General features: G+C 56.0%; 7 protein-coding genes across 7 annotated transcripts; 5 read left to right on the top strand and 2 right to left on the bottom strand.

Annotated features, from left to right (window-relative positions):
- Positions 1-79: 79 nt before the first annotated feature.
- Positions 80-532, top strand: CHGG_11073 (uncharacterized protein; the record flags this gene model as incomplete). Its single annotated transcript, XM_001230248.1, has 2 exons — positions 80-233; positions 303-532. The coding sequence occupies 2 exons, from the start codon at positions 80-82 to the stop codon at positions 530-532; spliced, it is 384 nt and encodes a 127-aa protein (XP_001230249.1).
- Positions 533-2,867: 2,335 nt separating this feature from the next.
- CHGG_11072 (uncharacterized protein) lies at positions 2,868-3,997 on the bottom strand (the record flags this gene model as incomplete). Its single annotated transcript, XM_001230247.1, has 3 exons — positions 2,868-3,077; positions 3,173-3,750; positions 3,835-3,997. The coding sequence occupies 3 exons, from the start codon at positions 3,995-3,997 to the stop codon at positions 2,868-2,870; spliced, it is 951 nt and encodes a 316-aa protein (XP_001230248.1).
- A 1,636-nt stretch (positions 3,998-5,633) lies between these two features.
- CHGG_11071 (uncharacterized protein) lies at positions 5,634-6,852 on the top strand (the record flags this gene model as incomplete). Its single annotated transcript, XM_001230246.1, has 3 exons — positions 5,634-5,837; positions 5,902-6,269; positions 6,582-6,852. 3 exons carry the CDS (start codon positions 5,634-5,636, stop codon positions 6,850-6,852), a joined length of 843 nt encoding a protein of 280 aa, XP_001230247.1.
- Positions 6,853-7,793: 941 nt separating this feature from the next.
- On the bottom strand, positions 7,794-8,782 carry CHGG_11070 (uncharacterized protein; the record flags this gene model as incomplete). The annotated part of the gene is made up of 2 exons (XM_001230245.1): positions 7,794-7,925; positions 7,982-8,782. 2 exons carry the CDS (start codon positions 8,780-8,782, stop codon positions 7,794-7,796), a joined length of 933 nt encoding a protein of 310 aa, XP_001230246.1.
- Positions 8,783-10,717: 1,935 nt separating this feature from the next.
- CHGG_11069 (uncharacterized protein) lies at positions 10,718-11,984 on the top strand (the record flags this gene model as incomplete). Its single annotated transcript, XM_001230244.1, has 3 exons — positions 10,718-11,395; positions 11,606-11,860; positions 11,916-11,984. 3 exons carry the CDS (start codon positions 10,718-10,720, stop codon positions 11,982-11,984), a joined length of 1,002 nt encoding a protein of 333 aa, XP_001230245.1.
- An 837-nt stretch (positions 11,985-12,821) lies between these two features.
- CHGG_11068 (uncharacterized protein) lies at positions 12,822-13,099 on the top strand (the record flags this gene model as incomplete). The annotated part of the gene is made up of 2 exons (XM_001230243.1): positions 12,822-12,981; positions 13,068-13,099. The coding sequence occupies 2 exons, from the start codon at positions 12,822-12,824 to the stop codon at positions 13,097-13,099; spliced, it is 192 nt and encodes a 63-aa protein (XP_001230244.1).
- Positions 13,100-14,373: 1,274 nt separating this feature from the next.
- CHGG_11067 (uncharacterized protein) lies at positions 14,374-15,675 on the top strand (the record flags this gene model as incomplete). Its single annotated transcript, XM_001230242.1, has 3 exons — positions 14,374-14,599; positions 14,855-14,963; positions 15,039-15,675. The coding sequence occupies 3 exons, from the start codon at positions 14,374-14,376 to the stop codon at positions 15,673-15,675; spliced, it is 972 nt and encodes a 323-aa protein (XP_001230243.1).
- Between the last annotated feature and the right edge of the window lie 227 nt (positions 15,676-15,902).

Here is a 15,902-nt window from a genome sequence, read left to right as displayed (position 1 = left end):
CTCCCCCACCCTCGACCGTTCCTCTCACTCTCAACTGAAACCACCCGCTTGATCGGGATCATCCTCTTACACAGTCGCGATGAGGTTGGGGTACCCAAGTGGGAGTGCTGAGGACAAGTTGCTCGGCCCTCAGTTCCCAGTCCAACGACCTTGCTTCCTCATCGTCGAGACGCGGGACATGCATCCATTGGCGTTGTGTCTGGTCACGTACTTCTGCGAGACGGAAACACGAGGTTAGTCTCTTAATACTCCCTTAATGAGTCATTGTTCAGGGCTGTCCGAGTTGCTAACTAACTTCTGAGATTTGGATGTGGCTCATCCTGTGGCCACAGAGCAGTGTGAGGAGTTCCTCCTCCTCACTGAGCCACTCTTTCGGGCGAGATTGCGGGGTACGGGTTGCGATTGCCGTCCTCAGCTCATTGATGCGACGGGTGGTCTGGGGGTCGAAGCCAGGCGCGTTGCCGGCAGCAGCGGCAGCGGCGGGGGCCTCGTCGACATCCATGCTCACGCCTTGCTCGGTGCCGTCGACTGAGTTCTCTCGGCCGTCAGTTCTAGGTTCGGCCATGTCATCGACTGTGATGCAAGAGCGAAAAATAAGATTAGGATTGGCAACGTTCAATGTTGGAATCGGGAGGCAAAGCCAGCAGGAAACCTACGACGACCATCCGACTCATTGTGGCCAATGCTTTCGATGGCCTGGTCCTCCTCTATCCCATTCAGCTCATCACCAGCGTCCTCTTGCTTGCGCTTGCTATACAAGCAACGCGCGTTTTCGCAGAACCAGTCTGCGAAGTGTTGGCTTTGCATTATCCGTCTCACAATATCCGGCTGCACGCAGTCCGGACCGTCATGAGGTCGCCTCATCTCCGAGTGGCCGGAGTCTACCTCGCAGCGCGGACAAAAGAAGATAATTTTGATGCACATTCGGTCGAGGGGTGTGGCTGGTCAGGCGGTTATGAAAATGATCTGGGCGAACGAGGGGATGTGTTGTTGGGTCAAGCAGATCGGTCAAGGGGGTCGGTCAAGGACCACATGTTAGCCTGCCCGCTATTCCCCCGCCGGCGCATGAAAATCAATTGTGCGTGGCTGGATCGGAAATGGTGTGATGGGATGGAAGATGAGCAGGTACCTCCCTTCCCCCTTCATAACTGAAGCCAGGACAACGGAATTGGAGAAGTTAAGAGGGTCCTTGATTAAGTTGGTTTCAACCAGGTTACTACACTGCTTCGCTATGGCCTCTGTCTCCTATTTATCGCTCTGAATCCGCTTTTGTTGTGTCGCTTAACCCAACTCAGGGGTGTCTGCACCACTGGCATTAATACTTCCATGTCGTTTCCCCCTGGCTGTTTGCGCTACCGGAATCAGAATGGTTGGTTCAACGGCGGCATCTCAAGGGCCGTCTCAAACTCATAATTTATTTATTTATTTATTTTTTTTATTTTCTTTCGTACTGTAGAGAAAACCCTGTCGGTGATCGTGAGCAGGAAGGCTGCACGTGGGCTGGAACAGGGCCGCATCACCACTGCGGCATTGGTTGAAGTTATCAGACTGAAGTATGCGTACGCGTTTTGAATTTCACAAATTAATTCTCTTGCAATAAATAGCTTTTGTGCCCGGCGCCTGGCGCTCATCCTATCAACCCGTATTCTTTTTACTTGCATGTGGTCAAACCCTACGCCACAACTAATTCCCAGAACGAGGTTAATACAATGTTTGTATTATTATTCATACTCCGCTATGTTCTAGGGCGTGCCGGACCCTCTGCTATTTAGTGTACAGGAAAACCGTGCCCTCCCGGGCCGGGTGAAAAACCCATACCAACAATCAAGGAGCGATGCGTTTTAGTGGGCCTACATATACAAAGAGAGGAGGCCTCCTGGCCTCCGAACGGGGGCGCTTCAGGCCGCCGCTTCCAGCTCGAGCCTCCTGGCTAAGTTGTACATCGGCAGCTTCCCCGAGTCCATCAGCCAGTCGAGAACTCTCCTCGCGAGCCGTGCAGTCGTGGGATTGATGCCGTGTAGAACAGAGTAAAAGTCCCGTCGTGTCCAAATTCCAGTTCTCTCCCATCTTCTAGTCAACGGTGGGGCCAAACACCACACTACCAGGTGTTCGGCAGTCTCTCGTCCCTCGCCACACTCGCAGGCAGGAGTCAGAACCTCCGGGACTCCCCGTGTAAACAAGAAGTCCCGTAAGCTTATTGCTCCCGTCCGGATTTGAATCAGTGAGCTCTTCGCCTTGCTGAGACCGTCGTGCCTCCTTAGAGTTTCGTTCCGGAATAGCGTCTCCTGCTGATGGTCAAAGTCGTCCGCCGGCCTGGCGATTGCCCTGCCGTCCCGTTCCTTTAACTACCTCGCTTTCTAAGCCTCTTCTACTACCCTGTTCGTATCAACGATTCCCCCCGTCCAGCGCATGACCGTGCCCGCGGCTCTCTAATCTTTTGTGTCAAGAACCCCTGCCTAGGTTCCGATTTTTTTCTAGTCTCCCATTTTGAGATTCTTGTTGGGTCGCCCGGGTTTGACTGGGTTTATCAACATGTCCATGTCCCTCATGACCTGCACACTCCTGTCGACCACCATCATGTCAATTTCTAGCTTCCACCAACACCAAAACGTACTAAAAATAACACATTATATCTGTTGTATGAACTTGCAGAGGGGATCCATGAATGCGTAGGGTATATTCGTTCTTACAAAATTCTCCTTTGACCCAATCCTTCATCTAGTCACTAAACGCCTTGAGCTGCTTGGGTCGATTCAGAACATTGAACACATTGACCGTACTCCCACTCCCTCGGGCCGGCCCACGGTATCTACCACTCCACCACAACAACCTTCCTTCCTCTTCCGACAAGGAAGTCAAGCATCCTCCTATATGTTCTCCCCATCCCATTCCGACGCTTCTGACGGTGCTTCGTCCTCTTCCGACTCTTCCTCGCCCATTTCCACCTCCTGGTCGCCCCCTTCTGCCGCTTCCTCAGCCTCGGCTGCCGCCTGCGCAGCCCTTTCTGCCGCCAACCGCCTCCTCAAATGGACCCAGCGTGTTTGGCACGCGTTGTAGGAATGTCGCGGAATGAAGAACTAGAAAACAGTTAGCCATCGTTCCAACCAAACCCAAACCCCTATTCCGACCCGGGACAAAAAGGAAGACGGCACAAAAAAAGAAGAAGACTTACATTCGCATACTTCCACGAAACACCGGTCTCCATCAGCAGCTCCAGCATGTGATCCTCGAGCGGGTGCCAGCGGTTGGAGGTGTTGCCGCCGACGATGGCGGCGATGGCGCCGGCGAGGGCGCGGACGCGGGCGGCCGTCTCGGCGTCAAAGTTGCCCAGGAACCGCTCCACGTCGGCGTGCGCCAGCGCCACCCGCTGGTGCGCCGCCGGGTGGTTGGCCAGGGACGACGCGTACGGCGGCGGCGCGAGCTCCTGCACGGGCGGCCGCTGGAGGATGGGCGTGGGCGCCCGGAAGAGCGGGTTCGGCGGCTGCCGCGCCCAGAACTGGGAGTCGGGGGTCGCTGGGGCTGCTGAGGATGATGATCCTGATGATGATGATGCTGCTGGGTTGTAGTTAGCGGCCGGGGCGGGAGCGCGTGCGGGAGCGGCTGGAATCTCGGGCGCCTCGGTCATTTCGCGGTCGTCGTCGTGGTCAGGTTGTACTTCTGTCATTTCCCGGTCTTGGTCGAGCTCGATTACTGTCGCCTCTCTTACGTCGTGATCAGAATCGGAATCCGAGATGATGATGGGGTCTTGGCCTGGGAAGCGGGAAAAGGGGGAGGGATGTTAGCAGGTGATGTATATGCGTACATCCAGTGGGGATGGTGTTTGGTATGACTTACTGTTGGCTCTTGGGGAGCGCAGAGCGTTTATGCGGCTTTGGTCACCCGCCTCCTGGGCATCGAGAAAAGCGCGGTCTCGTTCTTCGGCAATCTGCTGGTTCTCGCGGCTGTAGGGGCAGTTCGCCCCATTGCAGAACCAGTCGACAAAGTGCGGTGCCTTCATACAGCGCTCCTGCTCGAAGGCTCCCAAGTCATTTACCTTGACCGTGGCGGCACTGCGTCTCCGACCGGCCGGACCGGATACCACAAAAAGGGCAGATGAAAAAGGTGGTCAGGCACATCTTGCCGCTCTCGTTGTTAAAGGGCAAGTAAACTGTGAAGAAGGGTGGGTGTTGCCTGGTAAAGGTTGTGATGGGGGAGGCGCGTGGCGATTGTTGAGAGGATTCAAAGTTATAGAAGAAGGTCGGGTCGAAGGCACGTGCAATAAACAGCGGGGGAGGGAACTCTGCACACAGCGGTGGGATCTATCTCTCGTTGTTTAGTAAGTAAATTGTGTCTGGGAATGTGGGTTTTGTTCATACTTGAGACGAAAGACTGGCAACCGACCAACACCTGTGTTCACCAGCCTTCACGGCACAAAATTAGGGTTCAGAAGTGGGAGTTGTTCAGCATGGTTGGATTGGAAAGATACCGAGACCTAAGATAAAGGGCATGGGTTGACCGTTCTCGGCAGAGAAAAGGGGTTTAGTGGGAAGTGTCCTTCCATCATCCGGGCCAAGTGTAATCTATTACCTACCTAGATAGGCTTCCAAATGTCCCTTCAGGGGTCCCCTTATGAAAGGCTTCAACTCTATAAGTTGCGGAGTTGCGGCGCCCAATTTATGTATGATTGTTAGCGGCTTTTATGAATATCTTGGTGGGTATTCGAGAGTTGGGCAGAGTGGAGGTCTAGGTATATAGGTACCTATATAGGTAGGTAAACCTCGCCGTGTCCTAGGACCTGATCTAGTATCGACCCAGCCACTCAACCCATTACTCTCGTGTCAACCCCTTACATACTAGATATCCAAACATCCCCCAAGCCAATAATGACCAAATGTGACCGAATTTAGCTGTTATGGTAGATGATTGGCCCAACCGATGCATGATGCCGGGTGCTTGTGTCGATCCGGGGAACGGGGTTCCAGGAGTTGGGCATTGGCATTGTGAGACAAGCAAAAGGTCCGAGCCCCGGTGTGCTATGTCACCACATGGTTCAGCACACTGGCCTTACTTGTCTCACATATTGCCGGTTTTGGAATCATACTTCATGAGGTAGCCTCAATAAGCTTCGTTGCTCAGATCGGAGCAGGGAGTGATGCCCTCCCCCCCTTTTTCTCGACCATATACACCCCGCATCCGCTCTCTTGCATGGTACCATTCAACTATAGCACCTGGTTCGTGCCGCGGGATCGCTGTAAATCGTCTCGCCTGCTCCAGTCCTGTATGTCGGCAATGGAATCGGCACGAGCTTTTGAATCGAGGTTGGGAAACCCATGACCCTAGCTTGTAAGTTCTATATACTCTAGGCGCCCATCCATGTCTTCTCAGGCTGCTCTCCCGGTATCGATCCACTCTTACCTAACCCTTGCAACCACGCCCATTACAAATGATACTTCCGCCAAGACGAGCCGTTGAGTTGTTGTCGCTGTCATCTAGCAAGGGGAGGCCAAAGCCTTCCATGCTGGCGACTTTGCCCCGGTCTTCTCATGACTAGTCCCGATGTCCCTCCGGCCGGAATCTCTACGTCAACCCTCTCTCCCACACCCGCCCAGCCTTGGCCGTCCTGTCAGAATGAAACGGGCTTCCGCAACACTACAATGGAAATGGCGACGAATTTCGGCAATAACAACGCAACCACGACCCCCAGACTTCCCCCCTCGACCGACTTTGGCCCGCAGATCAACCTTGTAATCTGGCTCTTGACGGCGCTGTCTTCTGCCTTTTTGGCGATGCGTGTGTATTGCAAGTTTCTCAGACACCGGGGGTTGTGGTGGGATGATTACCTCTTGATAGGGTCATGGGTGAGTGCTCCCGTCCTCGTATGATGTCCCAGTTCCGGTGGTCTAACACGTCCACGATGTCCAGGTCGCTCTGGTCGCGGACTGCGCCTTCATCTCGGCCTGTGTCAACCTCGGGTTCGGCCGGCCGTTTACTCAGTTCAACTTTGAGAATCTCGATATCTTTCTTTTGTATTCCAATCTGGCCGGCTCTTTTTCCATTCTCGCGGCGTTGTGGAGCAAGACCTCGTTCGCCGTCACCGTGTTGCGCATCTCGTCTGGGTGGACTAAAGCCTTTGTCTGGTTTATCATCGGCACAGTAAATGCCGCTCTGGGGGTTGCTATTGCTATTACCTGGGCGCAGTGTACGCCGATTGAGAAGGGGTGGCGTCCTTTGTTGGAGGGGCACTGTTGGCCTAAGGAGATCCAGATTCTGCTACAACATCTTTACTGCCGGTAAGTGGGATGGTTTGCGTCTTTGTGATGGTTTCATGTTGGAGATCATGCGTGCTCACAAGGGGTAGTGTATTCGGGCGCCATGGACATTGTTTTGGCCATCGTGCCATGGAAGATTATTTGGACCTTGACCATGAACCGGAAGGAGAAGGTGGGCGTGATGGTGGCGATGAGCATGGGTGTTTTGTAGGTTTCTTTTTGCCATTTCCCTTCTCTCTTCATAACCCCAACAACAACCCTATCCTCACCCACACCACAACCCCCAAACCCCCCTCCCACTCTCATAAACTAACAACCCCGCCCCCGCCCCAGCGCCGGCATAACCTCCCTCGCCAAAACAACGCAGCTCCCCACCATCTCCAACGCGACCTTCACCGAATCGACCACGCTGCTCGTGCTGCTGGGCGCCGCCGAGCCCGCCATCACCGTCGTGGCGGCCTCCATCCCCATCCCTCCGGGCCCTGGTCCGCGACGCCCGCCCCGCGCCGCCGGGCAGTGCACGGTTTTACCATTCCTATCATTCGGGTCCCTCACATCATTCATGTCGGGAGCTGAGGTCGTTGAGTGGTGGTGGGGGTGGTGATGGTCGGGGTTGGAGTCTGGGCCCGGGTCGGGGTGGGGTGGTTTCTGTTGTTGCGGGGAGTGGTGGCCACTTGACAGTGAGAAGTGGGAGTGAAGGTGGCCCGGGGGGGAATGAGATGTATGTGGGGGAGGTGGGAGGGGTCGGGAGGAGTAGCACGGTGGTGAGCAGCGCGGGATGGTATAGCCGAGGGAGGAGTGTGAGCATGAGCTCGTCGGCGTCGGGGTGGAGTCGGGAGGTGCAGGTTCATTCTCGTTCTTATGGCCGTGGTCATGTTCGTGCAAAGTCATCGCAGGGCGGGGGCTCGCTGGGCGCGTTGAGTCGGTTGAGTCAGCTGAGCGGGTTGAGCGGACTTAGCGGACTGAGTTTGAGGGTAGGGGTGAGTGAGCGTGGGGGTGCTCCCAAACATGTCGAGGTCGGTGTCTGGAGACTCGAACAGGCCGAGGAGCTCACCCAGCGTGGATTCATTACCCACACCACCGCCGGGTAAGATTGTCGCCGTTGAGGAGGTGGTTATCGAGTACGAAGACCGGCTATCTCGACGGCAGGGGATGAGTGAGTGGCCGGGTGTTGGGCGGGCGATATAACTCTGCCTCGTGCGGAATACATGGGAGAAAGGGCTGGATGAATGGTTCGGTCATGGAATCGGGGCGTCATGTCCGGGAAATAAATGTCTGCAATTTGGAGGTTGGGGTTTAGGTACCTAGGAAGGCATTGAATCCGGATTGGAGTCGCGACAGCACAACGAATTTAAGGCACACCACAAACCCTCAAAACCTTCCTATGTATTATGTCTGCGCCGTATCGCGTAGAATAAATCAAGTGCTGCCGCCCTCATGTCTCATCTCGTCGTAAGCTCTATATACGTGTACACATTAATCGTTTTCCATTATCATTCCCATCCCCATTTCCATTTGCATTCATCGTCTTTCGTCCCCACTTCGTTACTCATCGTCACACATAAACGTCTGGCCCGGGGGATCCCCGTACAGCGTCTCGTCGGAAAAGAAGTTCTCAGGATACGACACCTCGACGCACTTGCCGCCCCCCGTCAGTCCGACGTGAGCGCAATGAACCTGTGGTGGGTTAGATCTAGTCTGACAAAATGGCCAAGCCCTGGTGGGATACTCACATCAGGGCGCACCTGGGTGAGCACCAGGTGGATGCTCCGGCACACGATGTTATCGCCCCACGCTTCGTCGTACGAGCCGTACCGCTTCTTGGACAGCGCGGCCACACACTCTTCGATGCTGTGCCACTGGGTGTTCGGCCCTCGGCACCGCATCTGGCTGGCGGCGCAGATCTGCTCGATGCTAGCTGCGCGGAAGTACGGGTCGGTGACGTCGGCGCCGACCGTGGCCTCGAACCAGCTGTTGAGGTTCGCGATCCAAGCGTCGTATTTGACCACAGCGCCATACTTATCGAACCGCCAGAAGGCTATCTGCTTGAGCGGTGGTAGTGGTTTGCCGTGGTCGGGGCCGCCCGGGTCCACAACGCTGCAGTAGAGGTATACCACCGAAGAAGCGACGCCGCGGCATTGGGAGCTGAACTCGGTGATCTTGTAGCCCGTGATGGCCGCCTTGGCCGCGTTGGCCTGGGGAAGCGGGGACAGGGCGAAAAAGTACTCGATCGAATCCTCGAACCCGGTGAAGTTGCCGACGGGGTCGACGCGTCCCACCACGTCCTTGCTAAATAAGCCGTCGGGGACGCCCACACCGCCGTGCTGGAAGATGGGCAGCTGGTTGGGGTAGACAGTGAGATTGTAGATGCTCGAGACGGTCTTGAGGTTGCGCTTCGCATAATCATCCTGGGGACGCTGGCTCTTGAAGTGCGGGAGCCACTTCGGTGGTGTCGGCCAGGCATGCACCTGCGGGAGGTGGGTCTGGAGCAGTGCCCATGCGAGGGCGAGGATGGTGATGTTTAATCGGAACATAGCGTCTGCATGGCATGGGGTCACGTAATCCCCCGGTGCTTCTCCCGGGGCTGGGCCGGACGCGAGGGCACGATGAGCATCTTAAGTAACGCCTCAACCGGTCTGTGCTGTCACCCTGTCGCCATGTCGCATGAACTACCAGTGTCGGTATTTTTCTCATGCTCCCTTAATCCCTGTGCTGGGTCCAGTCCATCGGCTCGGCAACGTGGCGGTCAACCATGGCTTGCAGCACCGGCTAGCCGAATGGGAACCAGGGTTCGCGACAGGAACGACGGGGGCTTTTCCATGGCAGCGGTGCACACGAGGCCGGGGGATCTGAGAGGATCAAGCACAACAAACCATCGATTCTGCATAACGTTGCGCATATCGTTTTGATGTTACCGATGTGTCGGAAGGGTATTCGTGTTGCCAACGAAGCTGTCTCGGCCGCGTCCGGTTTGAGAAAGTGCATGCAAAAGCCGCATGGACGGACGCCCGGGTGACGTGTTCGGGAGTCTTGCTGCCGGGGCCTTTGGATCTGGGGGGCTGTCGGTGGCTCTCAGCGAACCAAAAATGCCGGGACCGACAATGAGGGTCGACCCGGATTGGCGGTTTTGGGGCCTGACATCATGGCAGGCAAAGGCGAGCCATGCCCAAGAAAAAAAAAAAAAGCGAGAATCGGTTTTCCGAACAAGAGGCTGTGCGGGTCGTTGATGCCCGGCCTCAATTGCAGCCACACACACCCGGATCGAGGGTTCCAGGTTGTGGGTTGGGTTTTGAGGGAGGCAGGCTGGCAGGCCCAGGTTCCAGGTTGCGTCGGGCTGAGCTTGGTGAACTCGCATTGTGCCTGCGGCCATTGTCAGCCGCGAATTTTTTTTTTTTTTCTGTTTCGATGAGGGGTGGTTGGTTGCTTACCTAATGGGTCCTGACTTTGGCAAGCCGGCAGGCACCCCCGCCACCTCCATCGTCAAAACCTCGGAGCAGGAACAACAAACTTCAGTCATGCCCAGCTGCCCAAGTGGCGTAAAACCGGCGAATTCCCGAGGTGGAAGTCCCAAGCGACACCGAGAACTTGGAAGCGACTCCTCAGCATCAACAAGCGAGCTGCGACCTGCGAGCAAGCCATGCGATTGCGTGCAGCGGAAGCGGCGATCCTAACAGGGGACGGCTGAAAAATCAGCCAGGCAGACGGATGGCCTGTGATGCCATTATAATAGCAGCGACGGCAGCGATTCGACTCTGGAAATAAACAAAATTGCCGCCCATCCCCGTGACCAGAACCACTCCCTCCTGCCGTCCAGGTCCCCTCGAATTGCGATTGGCCTTCGAGTCACAGAGGCGAAAACCACCAAGCACCAATGGGAATCGCTCTTGTATCTCGACGCGGGGGTTCAGCACTGTCCAGGCCATGGAAGCCATCCAACACGACCAGTCAGATGCCATTGCAGGCCACCCCGCAATCTGTGCCGCCAGAATATTGGAGCCCTTCGAGCCTATCGCAACCACCAGATGCTGCGGGAACGTGTGACGGCGGCAGCCGGGTGTGGGAAGCTGATGGTGTGCACTTTTGTTGGTCGGGACCGGCCCTCTTGGCATTCGATATCCCCTATTGTCTTCGCAAGCGACCCAACAGATTCATGCTCTAAGCACGTATCATGCCATTTCGTGGTGGGACTTCATGGGGAGCTCGCTGATCCGGACGAGGGTCGACGAGGGGCCAAATTGGGGATGTGACAGTTTACCAACGGCCGGAAACCCCACAGTCGGGACCTGCATAGGGCGGCGTATATACAAAAAGCTGCTTCTCTGCCCTGCTGGGCTTCGTCCGGGTTCCCTGGTTGAATTCTGAGACCTCGTCCGTCTTGGCCATCCCCCAGACCGTGCCATGCTGCACACCGAGACTGAGACACCCGCGTCCGTGGCCACCGAGACGGGACCGAATCCCGTGAGACCTCGATGGCTTCGACCGACTCCGACAATGTCGGGGACCTCTCGCACCAGTCCCTCCTCATCCTGATCTGGGTTTCCTTCTCGGCCGCCTTCTTCCTCGTCGCTCTGCGCACCGTCATCCGCATCCGCTCCCCCGCGACCCGCCAGGTGGCCCCCCTGGAAGACTGCTGGATCTTCTTGGCCCTCGCCGCACTGCTAGCCCTATGCATCCTCGAGACCATCCAACTGCCCAGCCAATACTACATTACGGGCGTGTTGTCCGGCGCCATCCCGCCCAAATCATTCAAGACCGTCATCGCCCACACCGAACGCTACCTGCTGTTCCAGTTCCCCATCGTCATCCTCTTCTGGACCGTACTGTGGTCCGTCAAGGCCGCCTTCCTCGCCCTGTACTGGCGCCTGTTCCGCGACCTGACATGGTACCGCCGCTTCTGGTTTGTCCTGGCCGTCTTCACCTTCCTCGCCTACGGGGGCTGCGTGACCACCCTCGTGCTGTCGTGCGGGCCTGATGTCAGGAACTTCTTCGCCTTCAACAAGTGCGCGGGGCCTCAGAGTGTGTGGTCCAGCAACTTCAGCGTCTACTTCAGCACTGCCGTCGATGTCTTTACCGACCTGTGCATCATGGCCATGCCGCTGCGCCTCATCTACAACGTCAAGGTGTCGCTGAAGCAGAAGCTTGGGCTGGTGTGTGTTTTTAGCCTTGGCTTTGTCATGATCGTCTTTGCCATTATCCGGGCGAACCAGAGCCTGGCCCAGCAGGGGTTTGTCGACTTGACAATGCTTATGGTCTGGTCCACCTTGGCGGCCGCCATATGTAAGTGGCTCTCCCTCCCCGGTTGATCTCAAATCATGGCCATTGCACATCTCCCAACGGTTTAACTAACACCTTTCCAGCGGTTTCTCGTCGGCACACTTCCCGCCCTCAAAGTCCTCATCACCACTACCGTCCGGGCCTCCGAAAACCGCTCCGGCGACGGCTCCCGGGGCACCCAAAGGAAGAACTCCATCTTCACCCACAAGAGCGTAAAAAGCGCAAAGAGCGTGGCCCTCGGCTCGCTCAAGAGAGACAGTCACAACCCCAGGTCGGTAACCGGTTCGAATACGGACGCGACTGAGTCGCAGGAGGAGATCCTGGTGCAGCGAGACGTGGTGTGTTCCTCCTTGCTGTACGATTCCAAACACCTGCTGATGATTTACGCAACAGACCGTTTCCTACACCCCAGTCCCTCGTCCGTCCCCCACCCGCTACCACCAGAGATACCAGGAGCCGTAGATGCGACGGCCCAAAGCCGGCTTGGGGAGGCGTTGGCGGTTAGATTTCTTCTTGGTCACCCGCGTTTTAATCAGCAATATAATTTTGTATGTTTGATGATCGTATATTTGCCGCGGTTTGCAACGACGTAGTCAACACTGCGAAGAAGGGACTTGTCTTGCCCTGCCGAGGCTATCTCCTCAGAATTACGTGACCCACGAACAGGGGGTTTGTTTGACTTGACATTCCCCGGTATTATCTATCTCGTACTTGGGTTCGTGCGTAAAAGTCCCACACAACCCCCGGATAATACTCCTTTTTGGCTTGCCGGCTCCAACCAAATCATGGCAAAGCCCCCCATATCCACGGTACAGTTTTTTGTTTCTAAACGACCAAAGTTACCTAGGTCGAAACTTTTTGTTTCTAAACGACCAAAGTTACCTAGGTCGAAACTTTTTGTTTCTAAACGACCAAAGTTACCTAGGTCGAAACTTTACTATCCGATCATATTATAAACGGAGAGGGCGATGGCGTTTGGGAGCGCGCTGAGGATAGCGATAAGAGAGAGGAAAACGATGAAGCGAAGAAAAGTGACTCATGACGGGAAGAAAAACAATGAAGGGGAGGAAATCGAGGGGTGTTGTAAGGATTGTACCAGGCCAAATATGGGTGGGTCTAACGATGATGGAGAACTTCAAGGCAGGGGAAGAGGCGATGGAGAATAGGTACAGAGGAAAAGGTCGGGGAGAAAACGGGGAAAGGGGCTACGCAGGAGCGGGCACCCCATAGAGCTCACTGTTTGATTTCGACCACTGCACGCGGCTGGTCATCGCGACTGACTCGGAGCACGCCATCGACATGACCACCCACGAGTTCCGGATCCCCCTCGAGCGCGGGCTGCCTCTCCGCACAAAGGGCGGCGAGCCCATCAAGGATGAAGACTGTGGTGGGAATTCGCGGAACCCGGCCGTCAAGGACCTGGCGGGCCAGGCTGTCGAGGTTGCCATCATGCGGTATGGTGAGAAGGCTTGGGGGGGGGGGGGGGGGGGGGATTTCCCAACCCGGGGGGCCACCGGGCTAAAAGCGTATTTTGAAACGCCCTAGGATTCCAGGGCGCCAAAGGAGGCTGCCTTTAAAAAAAAATGCCGCCGAAAGAGTTTGTGAGAATGGTGGCTTTGTTTGCGGTGAGGTTTTTTCCCTCTTTTCTTCTTTTTCTTTCCCTTTCGTCTTGCGTGTTTTTTTCCAGCGTGGCCTTTTTATTGGCTACAGACATAAGAATCGAATTTCAGCGGAAAGGAACATGAATGCAATGATGACGACATCGATCATCGATGGATGTACAGAGTTTGGTTTGTGGGCTCGAGGGTTTGTGGGAGAGAGCTCCACTTGGCCATTGTGTTCTGAACATGGAAGAAGGCCGACTTGAAGTCCTGAGCTCTCTACCTAGGTACCTACCTTAGGTACCTTTCTACAATTTGCCTTGCTACTCAGTCCTCGCTTCTACTCTCTGCCCTCCACTGCGTCGCCGGCCCCCCCGATCACTTTCCACATATCCAAGATTTGTTGGATTCGCCACATGGAACCTTCTTGCGGATACTTGTGTTGGAAGTTGTGGCAATTGAAACACGGAATCTCGACTGCCGATGCGCTAGTTAATGCAAAAGGGATTCCAGGGGCTGAACAAGAAGCATAAAAAAGAGGTCAGGACGATGCCCGCCACTGAGGAGGAAGACAGAACAATCAATGAATTCTTTTCTCCCCGATCTTTCCGTCTGAGTGTCGTTTCCAACAAGATTCACTGATAATCTCTAACTAACTATAGTTAACTACGTTAAATGTATGTACGTATGTACTTCGCGCCGCCAACAACATATCTGATCCATAAAACGAAAAAAGGAGAGAACAAGAGCCCCCCCCCCCAGCGCAACCAAAAAAGGATGCGAGCAATGTGCTTGTTCGAACAGATACCATTTTATGATATATTAAAAAAGGGTAGAGTCAAAATTGAGAAACATGGGGCTGAAATGTTAACGAGGTAACTAATTTCTAAAAAGAGGCTTTTACCCCGGGGTTGTAGATGACTCCATATTGGTGAGGCTATGAAAACAATCCCATACACCCACATGCGCATGCTAGTGTAATTCGCTGATGCGGAGAAGCTTAACCGAATCACCACTGCGATTGAGTCTCGGAAGCATAACCGAGTCCCACCGGCCACATGGGCCGAGGCTGTTGGCGGTTCAGACGGGAAGTCTCGCCAAGAAAACTTGCAGGGGAAGAGAATACCAGCTGGCAACAACCACAGGCCGTCAACCACCATTCAGCTTAACTTTTGCCTTTATTTCATTCATCTATCTTGGGATACATTGTCATCCGAACTCCCCGCCAACCACCCCTGCCAGCCTTCGAAATGCCACAGTTCTTCCGCGTGGTCGAGCACACCATCAATTGCGCTCACACTCGCGAATATGTTACCGCGACCGCCAATGGCGACGCCGACAGGCCGAGACTCGCCGTGAAGCAATACATCCCACTCGACAATCCGAATCCCCAACCCGGCGACGTGACAATCATTGCCGCCCATGCGAATGGCTTTCCCAAGGTGATTAACCCGCACGGTTTCAACCGTTTCAAGGGTTTCAATTGAATGAAGTCTCAACCTCCAATTCCAAGTTCTGACATCCAAAAAGGAACTATACGAGCCCCTCTGGGATGACCTCCAGAAGAGGAGTTCAGAGACTGGCATCCGCATCCGGTCTATCTGGATTGCCGACATGTGGAACCAGGGCCAGTCGGGGGTGTTGAACGAGAAAATCCTCGGCAATGACCGTAAGGGGCTCCAGCCTCCAGGCAGTCCAAGGCTGAGAGTTCAAACTGACAGCGCCATACAGCTAGCTGGTGGGATCACACCAGAGACCTCGCCAACCTGATCAACTTGAAGCGCGATGAGATGCCGCAACCGCTCGTCGGCATCGGCCACAGCATGGGCGGTGCACAGCTGTAAGCCCATTTCCCAGCCAAGATCAGCCACTTCAATGTTCCCAGCACAGACTAACTCAACCACCCTCCTCCCAGAACATACCTCGCCCTCTGCCACCCGCGCCTGCTACACTCCCTCGCCCTGCTCGACCCGGTCATCACCACCACGCACAGCGGCATCGGCCCGGCCGCCGCCTCCACCAACCGCCGCGACATCTGGGACTCGCGCGCCGCCGCCGCCGCCCGCTTCGCCAAGTCTCCCTTCTACCGCGCCTGGGACCCGCGCGTGCTCGACCTGTGGGTGCGCCACGGCCTGCGCGCCCTTCCCACCGAGCTGTACCCCTATCCCCCGGGGGCCGCCAGGACTTCCCCCACCGCCACCACCCCCAATCCCAACGCCACCGACCCCCCGGTCACCCTCACCACCACCAAACACCAAGAACTCTTCACCTTCCTCCGCCCGACCTACCTCCCCCACCGCGACCTGCGCGACTTCGACCCCTCCCTCCTCGGGCTCGGTCCGGCCACGAACAGCGCGGCAAAAGCCCCGCGTACGCCTTCTACCGCCCGGAGCCGCTGCACGCGTTCGCGCGCCTGCCCGAGCTGCGCCCCGGCGTGCTGTACGTGTTTGGCGAGACGTCGGAGATGTCGAGCGCGGCGGAGAGGAGGGCCAAGATGGAGAGGACGGGGTGTGGGGTCGGGGGTAGTGGGGGCGTGGCGAAGGGGAGGGTGAAGGAGGTGGTGCTGGATTGTGGGCATTTGGTGGCGATGGAGAGGGTCGGGGGGTGTGCGGAGGCGGTGGGGGGGTTTTTGAAGGCGGAGTTGGGGAGGTGGAGGGCGGAGTGGGAGAGGGAGAGGGAGGGGAGGCTGGGCGTGCAGAGGAGGGAGGTGGTTATGGTGGATGAGAGGTGGAAGAGGGAGATTAAGGGGAAGATTTAGGGGGCTGCAGGGGGTTGAGGG

Source organism: Chaetomium globosum, genomic scaffold (genome assembly GCF_000143365.1).
Source record: "Chaetomium globosum CBS 148.51 scaffold_11 genomic scaffold, whole genome shotgun sequence".
NCBI lineage: Eukaryota > Fungi > Ascomycota > Sordariomycetes > Sordariales > Chaetomiaceae > Chaetomium > Chaetomium globosum.
Note: the sequence above shows the minus strand (reverse complement) of the source record. Positions and strands in the feature narration are given on the sequence as shown.